Source organism: Hordeum vulgare, chromosome 5H, assembly GCF_904849725.1.
Source record: "Hordeum vulgare subsp. vulgare chromosome 5H, MorexV3_pseudomolecules_assembly, whole genome shotgun sequence".
Classification (NCBI taxonomy): Eukaryota; Viridiplantae; Streptophyta; class Magnoliopsida; order Poales; family Poaceae; genus Hordeum; species Hordeum vulgare.
This window is the reverse complement of record NC_058522.1, coordinates 502,855,275-502,875,722: the sequence shown is the minus strand read 5'-3', so window position 1 is coordinate 502,875,722 and position 20,448 is coordinate 502,855,275. Positions and strand designations below refer to the sequence as shown.

At 48.0% G+C, this 20,448-nt stretch overlaps 2 protein-coding genes across 2 annotated transcripts; one reads left to right on the top strand and one right to left on the bottom strand.

Moving 5' to 3' along the window:
* The first annotated feature begins 1,723 nt into the window (after positions 1 to 1,723).
* Positions 1,724 to 2,734, top strand: LOC123398354 (RING-H2 finger protein ATL64-like). Its single transcript, XM_045092831.1, has one exon. It carries the CDS (start codon positions 1,763 to 1,765, stop codon positions 2,285 to 2,287), a length of 525 nt encoding a protein of 174 aa, XP_044948766.1. The 5' UTR covers positions 1,724 to 1,762; the 3' UTR covers positions 2,288 to 2,734.
* Positions 2,735 to 12,612: 9,878 nt separating this feature from the next.
* Positions 12,613 to 14,603, bottom strand: LOC123400125 (putative F-box protein At3g47150). Its single transcript, XM_045094535.1, has 2 exons — positions 13,713 to 14,603; positions 12,613 to 13,612 (listed from the first exon to the last, which is right to left on the bottom strand). Exon 2 carries the CDS (start codon positions 13,608 to 13,610, stop codon positions 13,200 to 13,202), a length of 411 nt encoding a protein of 136 aa, XP_044950470.1. The 5' UTR covers positions 13,611 to 13,612; positions 13,713 to 14,603; the 3' UTR covers positions 12,613 to 13,199.
* Positions 14,604 to 20,448: the final 5,845 nt, after the last annotated feature.

Sequence of the window (20,448 nt, the reverse complement as noted above, 5' to 3'; positions counted from 1 at the left end):
TTTCGGATACCGGAAGTGTTTCGGGCATCACCGGTAACGTACCGGGACCACCGGGACCACCGGAGGTGGCCTCGGGGGACCACCGAAGGGGGGCAACGACCCCGGGAGATAAGGTGGGCCAAGTGGGGGTGGGAACCAGCCCCTAGGTGGGCTGGTGCGCCTCCCCACTCAGCCCATAGCGCAAGGGAGAGAAAAGGGGGGGCAAACCCTAGGCCAGGTGGGCCTAAGGCCCACCAGATGGTGCGCCACCCCCTCCTCCCCCTTCTGGCCGCCGCACCTCCCATCTGGGGGGGCTGCCGCACCCCCTAGGGTGGGGTGGCACCCCCTCTCCCCTCCCCCTATATATATCGGGCACTTTTGGCCATTGAGAGACACGGTTTTTCCCTCTCTCTCGACGCAGCCCTGCTCTTCTTCCTCCTCCTCTCTGCCGGTGCTTGGCGAAGCCCTGCCGGGAGACCTCGTCTCTCCATCGACACCACGCCGTCGTGTTGCTGGAGTTCTTCCCCAACCTCTCCCTCCTCCTTGCTGGATCAAGGTGCGGGAGACGTCACCGGGCTGTCGTGTGTTGAACACGGAGGTGCCGTTGTTCGGCACTAGATAGGAATCGCTGCGAGTACGACTCCATCAACCGCGTTCTAGCAACGCTTCCGCTTAGCGATCTTCAAAGGTATGAAGATGCTCTTACCTCTCTCTCGTTGCTGGTCTCTCCATAGGAAGTTCTGAATATGCGTAGGAAATTTTTGAATTTATGCTACGTTATCCAACAGTTAGGTCCAAGATTCTTAAGAGAGTAGGGAGATGACCAAAATACACCTTGTAAAATACTCGAAATGTCAAAATAATCTCTCTCCCTCTAATACACTTCAAAATTGACATGTAATTGATCATATCTATTAACAAAAATAGTGGTTTTACATACAAAATATGTTGAACACATATGCTCTTCACATTTGCAAGGTACACTAATATGAAGTCAAAATCCTAGGACTCGCATGTTTTTCCCTTTACCTCAACAAACTTGTATTTTTTTACTTCGATTTCAAAGACCCTGATTTTTTTAGAAATAAGGGGTTCTAGCATCAGTACTACCCCGTATAATCAAATTCCGAACGTTCGGCATCTATCATTTTCAAATACAATTTGGGGATTTGTTGCGCTTGCAACTTGTGCCTTATTGCAAAGCTAATACGGCACAGATGAGTGTAACATGAGTACATGCCTCATGTTGCAAACGAGCGGTTGGCTGATCCGTTGGCCGTTCGTGCGCGGATCCAACGATTGTCGAGGCGGCCGATTCGAGGCGAGCTTCAGCCGGCCGATACGTAGGGTCTATTACCCGTGGAAAGGAGTTTAGCCGGTTGAAAATCGGCACGCTCTAGCCGTGCGCGCGGCACCGCCTCAAACGCAGCCAGGCTCCATGGACGGACCTACTACCGCTGAGCGGCAGAAACGGACGGACACAGCCCCCGGCGCGTCGCGCCGCGCGGAGAAGCGGAGCGGCTACGCTATGAAGCTTCCCTCCACCTTCCGTTTCTCTCATCCGGATGCCCGCGTGAAGCTATCTTTCCTTGCTAGCTATACCATGCACCCCCGCCTTAAAAAGGGCAGCTCCAGCTCGCACACCTTCTTCACGCACGCACGCACAACCTAGATTAGAAGGCTAGAACTCCAGTTCGCCATGCAGCTGCACCCGCGCGGCGGCTGCTGGGCCGCTCGACGCCTCCTGGCCGCGCCGGCGCCCCCGCCGGGCCCCGCCCAGCCGATGGACGCGCAGCGGGCCCGCCTCGAGACGGCGTTCAGCGGCACCACCATCGTGCTCTTCGTCGCCACCGTCTCCTACGTCCTCTTCAGCGCGGCCTACGCCTGCATCCGCGCCGTTCGCTACAGCGGTCACCTTGAACCCTATGGCTATGGCGACCGCTCGCCGGGAGCCGCGCTGCCGCGGGAGGACACCAAGCGCGCTCTCGAGGCGATCCCCGTGCGCGTGGTCGTCCTGCAGCAGCAGCCGCCGCACGATGCCATCGGAGGAAAGGAGGAGAAGGACGCCGACGCAGGCGACTGCGCGGTGTGCCTGGCGGAGTACGCTGCCGGGGACGAGGTGCGCGTGCTCCCGGCGTGCCGCCATGGGTTCCACCGGGAGTGCATCGACCGCTGGCTGCTCACGCGCTCGCCCACCTGCCCTATCTGCCGCGCCCCGGTCGGCGCTCACGTCGAGGGCGCCGACTCCAAGGAGGGCTACGCGGCCGGACACGGCGGTGGCATGGGTTTTGCCGCCGGGTCCCATTAGCTTCCGGAGCCGGTGTGACAGATCGGCCGTGAGTGTGGATCGGCTCATCGGCAGATGCCGGTCACGTACGGTTCACAATAGCTAAAGTTTAGCCAAATTTTGATGTCTCAAACAGGTCGTTGTTTTCAGTTATCACCCAGTTAATAAGGATAGCGCGTTTGCTATTTGGAAGTTGCTTGAAATTCAGTGGTGTGTAAGTTGATTTTCCAGAGAAGAAGATGAGGGCAATGGCACACCGGGAGCTCCGTGGCAGAGACGGGGAGTCTTGTCAGGACCTCACCTCAGATGTAGACGACGCAACTCTCCATGACATCGCCCGGTGAGGACGAGGGTTCTAGAGCAAAAGGGGATTGAACTTTGTGTTCAGAAAGATACTCCATCTACCTTGGTTGAATAAATGTTTAAAAATTGAGCCCTATAATAAACCCCAAAAAAAGGGAGTACAAAACAATCAACATATCATGTGTAACCGAACCGGAAATAAGGATTGCAGTTTCATACCATTATAGGGAGTCGGGTAATAGTTGCCAGAAATCAGGGTCGTTCGGGTCGAGGAACGGGGTCGCGAGTCGTGGGTCGCCACCCCTCCAGAACAAGATGCGGTGAGGGGTATACATCTTCATGACGTCAATTTGGAACGTGGATCGCGATCCAAAACATCTCGGGTCGAAGACCCCGGATCGTGGTGATTTTGCCATGTAGGAAAACCAAGATCCCGACATTCCCCGTGAAAAGATACAACCTGCGCGGTAATTTATTTTCCTACCGTCTTCGTCAGGAAAAATGGGGCCATAGGGGTAGCCACTCTTGGCGTGATATTTTCATCTTCCATTTTGTTTCACACGATGCCTATGCGTATATGTGTCCCAAAAAAAGTCTACAAAAACTGTCCCCAAATCTATCTCTCATCTGCAAAACTCTAGCCCGATCCAGTTACAAGCCTCGAGCTGTCCAACACTCTATTGTGCCTCTCCGCCGTTCCTTCTTCCTTGCGTAGTCTTCATCCCTAGTCAACATCGGATTCTCAAGCGGCGACGGCGAGCATGGCGCGTGTCCATCAATGGCGGGAATGCGGGTCCGGGAAGGGAGTGAGAACATACCGCAGTAGGCAGCTCGACGACCGCAGGCAAGTGGCGAATCGCGGCAGCATGAGCACCAACAGTCCGAAAGAGTTCAGAACTTAGAGCACGATTGCCAGGTAAGCCATGATTGACCATGAACTCCCGATGCCACATAGATTTTCTTGGCTAGTGTCTTGCAATCGTCCCTACCGGTATGAGGTATCATGGATCGATCAGGGGCGCGATCCACCCAACAAACAACATCGACCCCACGTCGTCCCCGACCCTCGATTGGGTCGATCGACCCCGGGTCAGGGAGCGCTTTCCTCGACCCGCGAACCAGGCTACTCCACTATCGTAGAGATAACGGAACAATAGTTTGCCTTCTAATCATGAAGGTTTACCCAAGGTAAAGCTTGTTTTTGCTATTTACCACCAAAAAAGGAAGGGCACTATAAATAGTTTAGTATTTTTAGAGTCACTGCTAAAATGTATCCACATGTTATATAAAAGAATGAATGGGTAACATTGGTTTGATCTTTATCTTGGAGGAGGGCCACCGCACTATCTTATTCCGACCTTATTTGACGAAAGTCCAAGCCCTTAGCGTCATGCTCTTCCGATTGTCATCGTACTCCACCGTATCAAGGTGTCAACCAACTATGGTAGAGCATGAAAAATTGAAAAAAAAAATGGTAAAATATTTCGAGAGTAAGCAAGCAAATTATTCTTGGAAGTTTCCTTCAGTAGGCAAGCAAACTATCCATGCAAGTTTTCTTCTCAGCCAAGCAACTTCCCATAAAAAAGCAAGCTTAGTAAGTTTTCCTTCTCGATACGCCCTAAATTAATGTATTTGTGGTTGTTGATAAAAAAATTGCATAAAAAACCATCTACATGAACGTATTACCAGAAAAGGCCACATCCGAATTTCTTTTTGAAGCTACCAATATGCATGCGAATAGAATTGCCAAAACTACCGTGGCGGCGGCTCCTATTGCCTTAGCCCATGGCAGCAGGTTCCATACCACAGTATTTTGCGTGTGGCGCATCACTGGATAGGAACAGGATGCACCATGTGGCACTTGCCATTGGGGCCTAAGGCGGCAAGCTCTGTTGCTGGAACGAGTAGGCCAAATTGGGTTGCCATACATTTGGGCTTATTTTGCGTAACATACGCGAGGGTATGGTGAAGTTTTCTACTCCCTCCATTCGTGGACTACATACGAATGTATATAAACACATTTTAGAGTGTACATTCAATCATTTTGCTTCGTATGTAGACATCTAATGAAATCGTTTAAAAGACTTATATTTAGTAACGGAGGGAGTAGTCAACTAGGAAGGAACAGGTCCCACCCGACCTGGGGCCAACACCAGACCATACACAGAAGTATTGCATGCCAGTGAGCAGCAACGGGGGCCGTCTTCTGTTTTCGACACGGTGCGGTCTAGATCCATGTAAACGTCACAAAGGAATGTTAAAATATAGTACTGTATCCGTTTCTATCTATCAATTCAGACTGGATGTGCTGATTAAAGCATGGATTTAATATAGTTTTAAAGTCAAGAGGTGTTGACTTCGAGACTTTGGCAACACGGTATTTAAAATAAATAATTGTACGGCCTACAACGATCCCACGTCCAAGAACTCAAATAGCCTGTGAGGGGAGTGTTGAAATATATTTGTATTGATCCGACCTTTATATTTAATCAGTCGACATATGGGGATATGAAAACTGTCGGTCTGCCCGAACGATCTGAGACCATTTTAAGGAGCAAAGGTTAGTTGATTCTTTTTATTTCCTTAAATCTATGAGTGTCTGGGCCATTTGTCTAATCGTTTGAGAGGGTTTAAGGCGTTCGGCTGTACATATTCTAAGTATGGACTTCTTTTCCAACTCTCTAATATATGGATGATGGAGGGATGCGTTGATGAATTAGTCTGATTCATGCTTGATCGGTCCCATGCAGTTCTCGATTTCAATGTATAAATATTTTATTTCCTGAAATGAACATGTACAGATTAACCAATCGCTGTTTCTTTACCCCTTGCTACTGTAAGATGACAGAAAAAAGCAAGTCTGAATGTTTTTTCACTTAGACCATTGTGAGACGTTGGGTCTCCTTTGAATGGTAGATGTATAGGCGCATGTCACGTGGTGACTGGCTGAAGGCATCTCGGCTGATCTCAGTCCCATACGAATGTATATATTTTAGAATATAAATTTACTTACTTTGCTTTATATGTAATCCGTAGTGAACTTTTTAAAGATTTATATTTAAGAATGAAGGAAGTACAACAAATGTATTGTGAAAACCACCACAATGAAGCGTGGCTCTGTAGAAAAAACTCTTTTACGAAATCTTTACGCACAGCATTGATTTTTGTCCTAATCATTTGAAAAAAACACAAAACCTTCTGTTCGTCCCAGTTAACCTCCATTATGACATGTGGGTCCCGTTTTCTGACGACCTGACGTAACGGCTCGAGCTCACGCCGTCTCATGGCGCTACAGTGGCAACACACGACGCGGCGCGGTCAAACCCGCATCGAAACCGCATCTGGGCTCACTCTCTCGCATCTCGCTCACTCTCTGTGTTGTTCCCACTCTCTTTTCTTCTCTCGAGCCGCCGCCGCTGGTCACCGTTCTGCTGCTCCGCCCCGCCAGTCGTGCCATGTCCGTCGTCCGTGCCGTCCGCGAACCGCCATGGAGTATGAGGAGGAAAGCAGTGACGACAACAGAGGGGACTACTCCGGCATGCTCTGCGAAAACAGCCAGGACGACGACAAGTACGAGGCCAGTGCTCACAATTAGGGTTAGTGTTCTAGCCTATTTGAATTGGGGATTTAGGGTTAGGGTTCTAGCCTGCTGCATTTGGGGATTTAGGGTTCGGATTAGGGTTCTAGCCTGCTGGATTTGGGTTTGGGGATTTAGTGTTTCTCATTTGTGAATTTTGCTCGCTTTAGATCCCTGCTAGCATTGAAGACGAGGATTACAAAGGCCTTGAGTTGGAGCCGGAAGCATGGCAAAGCATGAGAGAGACTAGGCTAGCTCGGCCGGTTTGACGTAAGAGGGGTCACTGTTTATTTGACTTAAACCCCAGGTACGCATGGGCACACAAGTCAGCGAGTCATTAGCAGGGAAAGCAGAGCAAAGCAGGGTAGGCACGAGCGGCGAGGCAGAGGACGATGGGGTCGCGCCGAAGTTGCTCCGGTGACCCAAAGGCACGACGGAGGGCACATATCTCTCTGCAATTGAAATCCACACACATGCATGCATTGCACGGACCCGAACGACGATGGAAGCATCGTTGATGACGTGGTACAGAGGCGACGACGACGAGCTCAAACGTGAGGCTTCAAAGGACTAACACGGGCGACTAAATCAATGGTTTCATACTTGAACCATACCCGTTCACTTATCTCTCAAAACCACATTTGAACCATACCCATTTAATGTTATTTTTATCCCAACCAAAACCGAACCCATTATTCTTTCCACCCAGACCAATTTAAACCCAATACATAACCATGATTTTAAACCCAGTACATAACTATGGGTTTGCTTTAATGTACATATAATTACACAAATTGACATGTTAAGAAGCAAATGAGATAGAAAAGACATAAGTGCATCTACAACAGTTTGGAAATAAAGTTATCCTTGAGATACAGTCAACACACAACAAGAGGCAAAAAGAACATGCACATGGCTGAAAAGCTCACTAACAAGTGTATTAAAACCAAATTGCTTAACGAAAGCACAAGCAAACACTTCCAATTTTCATGTGGTATTTCCCAACAATACATAATTACATAGTGCATTACATCATGCACGCAGATCAAACTTACTCGTTCTCGGTCGTCGTTGATTATTGCATATAACCAATACCTAGAAATTGGTTTGGACACATAGTTTATAACAGTTAATAACCAAACCGTTTAAACCCATAACCAACTATACCCAAATTGGTTTCTCCATACCCAAACCAAAACCAAACTAAAAAAATCTCAGCCCAATAAAACCTAAACCAATCAAACCCAAAGTAAGAACCGACCCGTTACACCCGGTTTTTTAATAACCATTCTCAGGTTTAACGACGACTAGTGACAGAAATGGAGCCTACGCTCTACGGCGATCATCTACGAACAAGAAAACACGGCTAACATGGTCGGAACACTCGTCGGAATGGAGGTCCGACGGTGATGGGCTCGGGCTCTCATGTAAAACGGGGCTACAATGTGCAATTGGCAAAATTGATGGAGGGAAATGAAGTGGGTGCTCACCCTGGACATGCTGGTGGTCTTGGCTCGCCGGGCGGGGGTCAAAGTCGAGGTCGATGGTGATCGAACAACTACGATTGCCACAGATGAAGAAGGGGAAGCAGATGACATTGTATGGGCTCTCCGCTCCTCGTAGTCGATGTCATGCACGTAGTCCACAACGGGAAAGACAATGGACACATGCGCGCAAGGTCGAGGAAGACGATGCTCACGGCAGCGCCATGGACTCGCCTTCGGGTGCTGAGGGAGTCCGGGACTAAGGGGTCCTCGGATCCCTTACCTATTTCCATGGGTCGGACTTTGTTCTACCATCATTATTGGACTTAGGATAAATAGAGTGATGTTGTATTTGAGATGGACTCTTCCGAAGACTCGACGTGACTCCATGGTCATGTGGTGGTCGGTGTGTCCCCTCCTTGATGTAACCGACGTTGTATAACCCTTGCACCCCTGGTATGTATATAAACCAGAGGACTTTAGTTTGTAGGGTAGGTCAAGCTCATTACTCCTAGCGTTTAGACCACAACATCCGATCTTGAGGTAGATTAACTATGTATTCGATACTACACCATCAATATAAACAAGAGCAAGAAGTAGGGTTTTACCTCCATCGAAAGGGCCCGAACCTGGGTAAACACCGTCTCCTTTGTCTCATGTTACCCATCGACCCAAGATCCACTATTCGGACCCCCTACCCGAGATCCACCAGTTTTGACACTAACATTGGTGCTTGCATTGAGAGTTCCACTGAAGGATCATCAGAAGGATCGATGGCTCGCTTGGTCGCTAATGAAGGCATGAGCACCTGGGACTTCTTTGTCCCCGACCAGCTCTCCGCGTTCGGCATCACTGCCACGCATGCCAAAGCAACTCGTCACCATGGCCAGATTGGTGGGTTCACCTCGGGCGAGGGAATCAAGTTCGGCGACTTGGTTTACGTCCCCGATGCCCAAGGCGATCTGGTCCTCGCTGGGATCTCGGCTTTAGCCAAAACATCCAAAAATCCCAAAGCCTCGACTTCGGGTCCCCTCCCTGACCTCGCATCCAGGATCGTGCCTACTCTAGATCCGGCCTTAAGCACAGATCTGATCATTGCGTTCGGAAATCAGGAGTTAACCTTGTACAAACACACCTCTTGTGTTGACGCACCGGAGATCAACTCCATTGAAGCTCCCAGGACTAGTCCAGCCAATCCCTCGCTGTCAAACAAGACGCTGGTCCGGACCCGAGCAACAGAAAGTTCGGACGGCTCGGCCCCGATCTATGATCTGTTTGACTTTGAGCCCAAGTGCAGGAAACTTTATTTCCCACCCACCTCCCACTTAGTAGTCACTAATGATGACTTAAACGATATGCTAGACTTCTCTACGGACGAGGTTGAAGACCCATTTACGGATATCGATACACCTGCTCCTCCCACAATGAGACGATGGACCGCCACCTCCACATATGATGTGTACATGGTGGTCACCCCTAAGGATGATAACGCCACATGGGAGAAGTATGACGACACCCCAGTTAAAAGGAGTGGTGATGAACCCCGACGGCGCCAACGTCGAAAAAAGCCTAGAGCACGTAAATGCAAGGAGAGCAATACGGGAACAGACGAAAATGCCACCTTGGATGACCAAGAGAACCCAGTTGATCCCGCTTCACCCGAAGAATGGCCTCACAATTCGGAGGGACACACAGATCTGGATAAATTTGAGGATCTCGATGATTTCGAGGATAACAACTACCTCCCTCTTTCTGAAGAGGAGTGTAGCCGCAAAGACGAGGATTTCATTGTTCCTGAAGACCTATTAGATGAGGAACTATTCAAGCGACAACTAATAGCCACTGCCATGATCCTCAAGATCAAACAACAACAGATCAAGGCCGAATAAGATTCCATCAATGACAGATGGACCCAAATCCTAGCCGCCGATGAAGGGTATGGAAAGGAACAACAAGGGCAAATAAAAGTTACCCACACCGCTGATTTTGCCAAAATAAAAGTTACCCACACGCTTCACCACATCGCCTGACAGATCCGAAATCACAACACCATTATGGTTAACCATCTTCCTGGTTGACCACGACGAGGAGCGGGGCACCCATGTGGTGGCGGGACCTGTGCGCAACGACGAAGATCGGGTCGGAGGTGAGGGCACGCCAAGCGGGGCAGACGACGTTGAGGTGGCAGAGCTCCATGGCCGGGATGCGGAGGAGGACCTCGTACAACGCGTCCTCGGGCAGGTCGCCGGAGTTGGAGACGGCAGGGCACGGGCGCGGCTTCAAGGACGACATCACTGTCGGCTTGGATAGGTAGATGACGTCGATGAGCAAGCGAGGGCGCCAAATCGAGGGAGAATTAATTTAAACCCCCCCTCCACTTCACTCGCCTTTGATCATATACTCCCTTGTTTGTTTGCCTCCCTTTGAACCCCTCTAGTTCTGTCTACTTCTTGTTGATTGCCCCCCTTGAAGTTTTTGTCTGTTCAATTAGCTAATTTGGACGAAATCTGGACTAATACACCCATGGAGTTTCCTCAAAACACGAGACAGAGGAGTGTTGACCCGTTCCTTTCGGTTCTCGCTTCTCTCCCTCTCTTTGCTTGTCCGACCTAGCGAGGCAACCAGCCGCCAGAGCTGTTGTGCCCCGGTCTGTCGCCCCTGCTGCTCCGCTCGTGCCCCCCTTAAATCTGTCGCCCTTCATTGCCGCCCCACGGTAAGTCAAGTTTTTCCCCTTCTGTATCTATGAACTTTGCGTGGCTTTTGTACGATTGTCTAAATCGTAAAAACCCTAGTGCTGATGGAGATTGACATTCATACGAAGTTCAGAGAAGCCCCTATTAAGCTGAAGATGAAGAATACTTATGTCTAATCTTATTTTTATTGGATGGTTATATACAAACAGATCTGTTAAGCATGTCAAAGGGGGCAATCAACAAGAAATAGACAGAAGGTTCACAGGGAGGCAAACCGAGAAAGGGATATGATCAAAGGCGAGCAAAGTAGGGGCGTTAAAATCAATTCTCCCCCAAATCGACGGTGAATCCAGATGGGGATGTGTGCCGGGAGGAGTTCGCCTTACCGAGAGCGCTCGCGCGATGGTGAACAGCAGGGCGGGCGAGCGGAGGGCGGAGGGAAAAGCGGTCGGCGGACAGTGGTCACCGTAGTGGTCGACTCGAGGGTTCGGGGGATTGGGACTCACCTAGAGCGCCGCGGCATTGGGGAATTGGCCAGGCGTGACGAGAAATTTTTTCTCTTTTCATTTCTAGAGAAGTGTTATATCTCAAACGGCGGAATTGCTCTAAGTTTAACACTATGGCGCCCCATGCAAAAAAAAAAAAAAAAAAAACCGATGTCCATACCAATCAGCTCAAACATCAACTACAGTCATTACAATGGATCAAAGCACATTTCTGTAGTTGATGGAAACGAAATTTTCCATTGTAAGCAAGATAAAACTGTAGAGCTGGAGACAGCTAATCCTTGATACAGTGGAAGTTTTTTTTTTTAAATACCATTACATTGGGCATAAAATTTTCGGTTAGAACAAAACAAACTTCGGCTGAACTGAAAGAAAATTTTAGAGCCACTGCAATAAAATCCCAACATTCAAGGACGACATAAATGTGAGATAATTATCAACGAGTAAACATCACCATCATGGAAAATATTACTGTGCATGACATTACCGAGCTAAGCATTATCTGTTCTACAGTAGAAAGGAACCAATTATGCAGTAGGAGCAGACTACTATATTTTGAAACACCACATCAGAAGCTTGTTTATTCCAAACTGACCATAGCTATACAGTAACCCAGTGACCAAACTCCTGAAATTGCTATACATTGTGTAGTAAACCAAAACCTACAAAATCTTGTCATAGAAATATATATCAGACTAATTAATGTACCCCCTCTGTAAACTAATATAAGATCTTTTAGATCACTACTTAGATTTACAGAGGGAGTACTTTGGAGGCACAGGTACCCTTTCATCCTTTGCATTTTACATGCAAGCAGTGGAGAAGGGAGATTGTAAATTACCACAGCCAGAGATTATCTGAGCCTCTTTTCAAATATCCATACGATACGAGCCTCCCGCAGATCACACCGGCTGCTACTAACAGCAGCTAATCGATTCATCCTGAGTTAGTTAATTTTTGTAACTTAAAAAATGGAGCCGGCTACAGGCACAAAAATCAGTGAAAGAATGGTGACAAAAGAAAGCAGCCTCAAGGAAGAAAAAATATAACAGTTAAACAAAAGATTTGATTCAGTGACACCAATGTACACCAGGAAGCAATGTTTTGTTTTGAAGCAACTGTTAAGGACCTTTAATGTCATACTATAACTTGCAGCTTGATACTTCGATATGAGAAACATGAAATACCATATTACAAACAGACCATAGCTATATAGTAACTCATGGACCAAACTCCCCAAATTGCCATACAAAATAAAACTGCAAATATTCTGATGCAAAATGTATAGAAGATTAACATACTCCCTCCGTCCCAAAATAAGTGTCGTTGATCTAGTATGAAATTTGTACCAATTTAGTACAGATTTTGCGACACTTATTTTGAGACGGAGGAAGTAACAAACTCTGAAAGCACAACATATTTTTTCATCGACGCATGCATCAGACATTGTCTCACTAATTATTCAACTTTACAACATAAGGTGGTAAACAATATTCACTTCATTAGTGACAGGTACTCTATAAACTCAGCAGACTTCCTGTGTAAATGTCAATGGATATGGAATCTCCCAGTGTTAGTGCATCAGCATAAGTGTCCTTCCTTGGATCATAACTTACCAGAAATCTTTGTCCTGGCTCTGCATTACCACAGATACCTTGTAAATAACCCTCTACACTGAAAAAGATCCTCCCATCATCCAATATCAGAAAAGGGTAACTAAAAGGCTTAGCGAAATCTGAAGGCATGCTATATTTCTTGACCCAGACACCTTTCTCAGAATCTATCAAAAACCATAAGTCAACAGATATGTTATGAATATTACGAACCATAACCAAGGAGCCACTCAACTCAGCCAGTGATAGCTGGAGTTCCAGTTCTGCGTAACCATAAACCTCGTGCTCTTGCACATACTTGTACACCGGCTCTGGACCGCGTAGAACATCCATCCAATCCTCTGTCTCGAGATTGAACGAAGCTATGCTGCCAGGTTCAATGGCTATCATGTCAGTTCTCAAGTTCGTGGAGAAAAAATCCATCAAGAAGTACACCACCCCATCGACGACCACACATCTCATCTTGCGACTGGTACAGATATGGGACGGAGGGTCCTGCTTTCTCCTCCAGCTTCCATGGTTGGTGTCATCAAAGGTGATAACCTCACATACCAGCCGGTCAGGAATGCTACAGATGCGGAGCGCCTTGTACTCTCTGGTAGAGGAGACCTGCCCAAAAGCACACGACTCGAAATGACAGCGCCATTTGTCTATTCCCCCCACCTCTAGCTCATGCTCCAATTCGTCCGAGCGGCCGGTCGGCAAGTCGATAATAGCTCCAGTTGCCGGGTTCAGCACCGAGAAGGCCTGAGGGTAATCAATCCAGTTGAAACAGACGAGGTCTAGCCGCGTGCGCACAACACGTACAGAGGCTATCGTCCTTGCTTGACATCCGGCCAATGGGATCACCCGACTTGCTCACCGTAACAATCTCATACCCGGTGCTTGGAATCCTCTTCACGACGTTGCCCGACAGATCCGAAATCGCAACGCCGCTGACCCCACTATCGTCGCGGTAGCCCATGGCGAGGAGGGGCGGCGAAGTGCGGTGGCGGGACTTGTGCGCCGCGACGAAGTGCCGGTCGGAGGTGAGGGCGCACCAGGCGGGGCAGACGGCGCGGAGGCGGCAGAGCTCCTTGGCCGGGATGCGTAGGAGGACCTCGTACAGCGCGTCCGCGGGCAGGTCGCCGGAGCTGGAGGCGGCCGGGGGAGGCTTCGAGGGCGACATCGCTGCGGTAAAGAGAAGCGGTGAGCAAGCGAGGGAGGAAGCCAAATTGACGATGGATTCAGAGGGGATAGCGCGCCGAGGAGACGGAGGGGTTGGCCTTACCAAGAGCGTTGGCGGCGGACTGGCAATCGCCGGAGACGAGAATGCCGGAGGCGGAGGCGGAGGGGAGGGGAAGGCGGCACTGCTCGAGGGTTTCGGCCTCCCGAACAGGCCCGAAATGGGCCTCAGGCTTCGCTCCTTTTTGCCACCTGACAAGTTATGGCCCATGCTGGGTTGTGTTCGCGTTCTTTTCTCTTATTTTTGCGACCCAATAATTCAAGCTGGAATTGGACGACGCTGTGTTCTCTTGCTGCAGCCTGCAGCAGCTGCCAAGTACTATTTCTCAAAAGAAAAAGAAAAAAGCAGCTGCCAAATTCGACTTGATCCAAGGATGCATACGCACGCCTAGCTAATCAGTGCATGCAAGCACTATCAGTACCATACAACACTTGCAACTTGCAAGCACTATCAGTCTACCATACAACACGTGCAACTTGCAAGCACTATCAATCTACCATACAACACTTGCAACTTGCAAGCAGTGTCAGTCTACCATACAACACTTGACGGGTGCTTAGTGAAGTTCAACAGCATACCGGATCAAACCCTAAGACTTGTTCGAGCAACAGCGTCGTCACATTCCTTCTTAAAGATGTTGCTTGGTATGCAACGCCTCGAAATTCTAGGATCGCAGTTGTACTTCTCTAGAGGGTACAACGGTTGCCGGTCTTCTCCGCTCCGCTGATCTGCCGATGTCGGCAATTATTTCTCTTTTCTTCACTTGTTTTTTATTTATTTTGGGCTTGTTTGTGTTGTGACCCCAACGAGCTGGATATATCGGATGGTTGCTTTATAATATAAAGTGAGGGAAACCCCTTTATCGTTAAAAGCATCGAAACCACGTTAACGAGTTAACAAAGTATGCCCACAATTTCCGTTGAAATTAGTAGTGGGCTTTAGGCCCATTAGAGAATTTCAGAAAAATCTCCAAGGGCCCATGTGGGTGTTGGCATGACAAGGTGGTGGGAAGTTTAGTCCCACCCCGCTAGTGGAAAAGAAGTTGGACCCCTTTATAAGGGTCTCTCTTTCACATGCTATTGGAGAGTGAGAAGAGAAGGTGCCCTCGCGCACTCCTCCTCCGCCGCCCGCCTCGCCACGGGAATGAGCCGAGCCGAGCTCATACCTACGCGCTTATTTTTGTCGGTCAGGAACGAAGAATACGTAACGGACACGGCACGATCCGAGACGTCGGATCGTGGGCTGTTACCGAATTGGACGTGGGTTCGGCCTACGTCTCTTCGCTCAGCCGCCTTTATAAGCAGGCTAACGCCTACCCTAGCCGTCACGAGAATCAGATCACATCTGCCTCACGCGTTCGTTCCCTTTTCTGCTGCTGCCGCCGGCGACGCCGTCCCGTTTACCGCGTACACGGTCGACGGGAGAGCAGGCCTCCGAAACCCCGCCTCTTCGGTTCATGTACGGGAGAGGGGCGATTAGGTTTTTGGGAAGCGATCACGCGACTGCTCGCCTCCGTCCGTCTGCTTCGTCTACATCCGCGTCGTCCTCGTCATCACCATGTCTTCACCATCTGAGGCCGATCGTCTCGCCCTTGAAGCTGAGAAGAAGAGGGCAGAGGATGCTGCTGCTGCTACGGCCGCGTCCAACGCCAACGCTGCTGCTACGGCCAAATGGCCTATTGGAGGGTATGGCTCGTTTATCCTCATGTTCGTATTTATCCTAGCAGTACTACTTGCATGCATAGATGTATCAACTATATGCGTAGTATGTGCTAGGTTAGTTCAAGATCAGTACATCATCAGTCTAGTCAATGCCATGCTAGTTATTATCTCGTGGATTAATACACTCGGAAAATTGCCTATTTACTCAACAATCCAAAAACCTAATGTGTGTAGGAATTTTTCGAGTAATGGTTTTGCTGCTGCACCGAAACCGGACAAGTTTACCGGTACTTATTTCAAGCATTCGCAAACTAGAACCAGCTTATGGCTCACGACGATGAACGTGTTCTGGGTAGCCGGTGTCACTCCAACGGAAACGATCACTCCTGAACAGGAGAAGAAGTTCGCGGAGGCCACCGTCCTATTCCTTGGAGCAGTCATAAGCGTGATCGGAGATAAGCTGGTTGATGCATACTTACATATGCATGTTGCCAAAAGACTTGTGGGAGGCTCTCGAATCTAAATTCGGGGCCACCGAAGCTGGGAGTGAGATGTATGTTATGGAGCAGTTCCACGATTACAAAATGGTTGACAACCGTTCTGTATTGGAACAGGCTCATGAGATAATATGCATAGCTAAGGAACTTGAGGTTCTTAAGTACAATTTGCCGGACAAGTTTGTCGCGGGCTGTATAATTGCTAAGCTCCCTAATTCATGGAGGAACTTTGCTACTACTCTGAAACAACAGAGGCATGAGTTCTCAGTAGAGGACATCATCGGCCATCTGAGTGTTGAGCAGAACTCGAGAGCAAAGGACTCCAATGAAAAAGCGGTGGAAAGCTCTTGTGCTGCCAATATGGTACATCAAAGGAACTTCAATTCCCACAAGCCCAAGGGAAAGAATTATGTCCAACAGAATACCGACTTCAAGAAGAAGGGAAAGAAGCCCTTCAAGAAGAATAAGAAGGGAGATGGCTGCTATACTTGTGGTTCAGAGGAACATTGGGCGAACAAATGCCCAAACAAGTACAAGAAGCCGGCGCAAGACTCCAAGTCTTCCAATATGATTGTGGGCAACAATGAGAGTGGTGCATCTAGGTACGGTAATTTACTTACTGTATTTTTAGTTTGTCACTCCACCGATTGGTGGGTGGACACGGGTGCAAATATTCATGTGTGTGCTGACATGTCATTGTTCTCTTCTTATCAGGCCACCGGTCGCGGGTCTGTATTGATGGGGAATGGTGCGAGTGCTTCTGTTCTTGGTGTTGGCACGGTCGATCTGAAGTTTACTTCGGGAAGGATCGTGCGGCTGAAGAACGTGCAGCATGTCCCCACCATCAAGAAGAATCTCGTTAGTGGCTCCCTTCTGTGTAGAGAAGGGTTTAAGTTGGTATTCGAGTCTAATAAAGTACTTGTTACGAAATATGGACTTTTTGTTGCAAAAGGTTATGAATGCGGAGGTCTGTTCCGCCTTTCTCTTGCAGATTTTTGTAATAAAGTCGTGAACAATATTCATTCGAGTGTTAATGAATCTGAAGTTTGGCATTCACGTCTTTGTCACATAAGTTTCGGTGTTATGTCGCGGCTAGCAAAACTGAATTTAATCCCAACTTTCACTTTAGCCAAAAGTTCTAAGTGACATTCGTGTGTGCAAGCAAAGCAACCTCGCAAGCCTCACAAGGCTGCAGAGGAGAGACACTTGGCATCATTAGAACTCATACATTCTGATCTTTGTGAGATGAATGGTGTGTTGACTAAAGGTGGAAAGAAATACGTCATGACATTGATAGATGATTCCACTAGATATTGCTATGTGTATCTATTAAATACTAAAGATGAGGCTCTACACTACTTTAAAATCTATAAGGCAGAAGTTGAGAATCAACTTGAAAAGAAAATTAAACGAATCCGGTCTGATTGTGGTGGAGAGTACTTCTCAAACGAATTTGATTCATTTTGTGCGGAACACGGATTATTCATGAGAGGACGCCTCCCTATTCACCCCAGTCAAACGGGGTTGCCGAGCGGAAAAACCGTACTCTAACTGATTTGGTTAACGCCATGTTAGATACATCGGGTTTATCCAAGGCATGGTGGGGGGAGGCTATATTGACCGCGTGTCATGTCCTGAATAAAGTTCCTACAAAAGATAATGAGGTCACTCCCTACAAGGAGTGGTCGAGGAGAAGGACGACGCTCTCGTACTTACGTACTTGGGGCTGCTTGGCGAAAGTCAATGTACCGATCCCCAAGAAGCGTAAGCTTGGACCAAAGACTGTGGACTGCGTTAACTTGGGATACGCTAAGAATAGCGTAGGCTATAGATTTCTAGTAGTGAAATCTGAGGTACCTGACGTGAAGGTCGGTACAATAATGTAGTCGACGGATGCTACATTCTTTGAGGATATATTTCCCATGAGAGATATGCAAAGCACTTCTAGACAGGAATCTGAAATAACTCCTGAGCCTGCCATTCCTATGGAATACTATGAACAAACACATGATGAAAATCCTGAGGAGGATGACGAGGAAGCCCGTGGTAGGGGCAAGAGACAAAGGACTGCAAAGACCTTTGGTGATGATTTCTTCGTATACCTCGTGGATGATAATCCCACTTCTATTTCAGAAGCGTATGCTTCTCCAGATGCTGATTACTGGAAAGCTGCGGTCCGTAGCGAGATGGATTCCATCATGGCTAACGGGACATGGGAAATCACTGATCGTCCCTATGGTTGCAAACCATTGGGATGCAAGTGGGTGTTCAAAAAGAAGCTTAGGCCCGATGGTACGATTGAAAAGTACAAGGCTAGGCTTGCGGCCAAGGGCTATGCCCAGAAAGAAGAAGAAGATTTCTTCGATACTTGTTCACTTGTGGCTAGACTGACCAACATTCGAGTACTACTCTCATTAGCGGCCTCTCATGGTCTTCTCGGTCATCAAATGGACGTTAAGACGGCTTTCCTGAATGGAGAGCTAAATGAGGAAATCTATATGCAAAAGCCAGATGGCTTTGTGATAGAAGGTCAGGAAGGAAAGGTGTGTAAGTTGCTGAAATCTTTATATGGTCTGAGACAAGCACCTAAGCAATGATGAGAAGTTTAATACAACTCTGACATCTGTTGGCTTCGTTGTTAATGAAGCTGACAAATGTGTATACCATCGCCATGGTTGGGGCGAAGGAGTTATATTGTGCATGTATGTTGATGACATACTAATATTTGGAACCAACCTCAAAGTAATTGAGGAGGTTAAGTCTTTTCTGTCTCAAAACCTTGAGATGAAGGACCTTGGGGTGGCTGATGTTATCTTGAATATCAAGCTTTTGAGAGATGATGAGGGTGGGATTACACTTCTGCAATCCCACTATGTTGAGAAGATTTTGAGTCGCTTTGGATATTCAGACTGCAAAATTTCTCAAACACCATATGATCCTAGTGTGCTTATTCGAAAGTTTAAAGGCACAACTATAGATCAATTGAGATTCTCTCAAATTATCGGTTCGTTTATGTACCTAGCTAGCGCAACGAGGCCTGATATCGCGTTTGATGTGAGCAAACTTAGCCGGTTTGTTGCAAACCCGGGCGATGTTCATTGGCGTGTTGTTGAAAGAATTATGCGCTACCTGAAAGGTACTGTCAACCACGGACTTCACTATACGGGATACCCATCGGTACTTGAAGAGTATAGTGATGCGAATTGGATCTCTGATGTTGATGAGATGAAGGCCACTACTGGGTATATGTTTACTCTTGGGGGTGGTGCTGTTTCCTGAAAGTCTTGCAAGCAAACGATCTTAACGAGATCGACAATGGAAGCAGAATTAACAGCATTAGACACATCTCGTGTTGAAGCAGAATTTCTTCGAGATCTTTTGATGGACTTACCTGTGGTTGAGAAGCCGGTTCCGGCTATCCTTATGAACTGCGATAATCAGATGGTTATTGTCAAAGTGAAGAGTTCAAAGGACAATATGAAGTCCAACAAACATATAAGAATGAGATTGAAGTCTGTCAGACGTTTGAGAAACTCCGGAGTGATAGCGTTGGATTACATCCAAACGGCTAAGAATCTGGCAGATCCCTTTACTAAAGGGCTATCACATGTTGTGATAGATAGTGCATCGAGGGAGATGGGTATGAGACCCACATGAGTTGCCATGGCAGTAACCCAACCTATATGATCGGAGATCCCGTGAAATAGGACCTAGGAAAACAAGCCAGTGGTGAACCGAGGAGAGTAACTTTACTAACCCACTCCGTTGGAGATGCAATGCTCTCGGATACTATATGGTAGGATGACTACTGTCTTAATGTGTTCTAAAGCTTATGTGTAAGCAAGATGCTGTCCTACAGAGCGATCTTTGGAGGAACACACCTATATGAGCTTGACTGCTGGTCACAGTCTATGAGATTTGGATGACCTCTAGTAAACTCATGAATAGGCCAGGAGTGTGACTAATATGCTCCACCCGAGGGGTCACCTTCGGCAGCCTAGTACTAGTAAGACTTGTGGTGAAACTTCTTTACGCCAAACTGACAATTCAAGGCATAGTCCATTGTTCAGTTGTAAAGGAGTGTAGCTACTTGCTCTAGGTGAAGCTCAACCTTAACACGCCTTCACTGAAATGCTGGTATATTAAAACAGTGATTGGAACGACGGAACACGATGTGCCCTTGAGATCTGGTGGGAGATTTGTTGAAATTAGTAGTGGGCTTTAGGTCCATTAGAGAATTTCAGAAAAAATTCCAAGGGCCCATGTAGGTGGTGGCATGACAAGGTGGTGGGAAGTTTAGTCCCACCCCGCTAGTGGAGGAGAAGTTAGACCCCTTTATAAGGGTCTTTCTTCCACATGCTATTGAAGAGTGAGAAGAGAAGGTGCCCTCGCGCACTCCTCCTCCGCTGCCCGTCTCGCCACGCCACGCCTCGTCACGACGCGCCGCGGGTTGCGGGAATGAGCCGAGCTCATACCTACGCGCTTATTTTTGTCGGTCAGGAACGGAGAATACGTAACGGACACGACACGATCCGAGACGTCGGATCGTGGGCTGTTACCGACTCGGACGTGGGTTCGGCCCACGTCTCTCCGCTCAGCCGCCTTTATAAGCAGGCTAACGCC

Excerpts from the sequence above, each read along its gene's own strand:
- LOC123398354 (XM_045092831.1), top strand. The coding sequence starts at position 1,763 with ATGGACGCGCAGCGGGCCCGCCTCGAGACGGCGTTCAGCGGCACCACC.
- LOC123400125 (XM_045094535.1), bottom strand. The coding sequence starts at position 13,610 with ATGTCGCCCTCGAAGCCTCCCCCGGCCGCCTCCAGCTCCGGCGACCTG.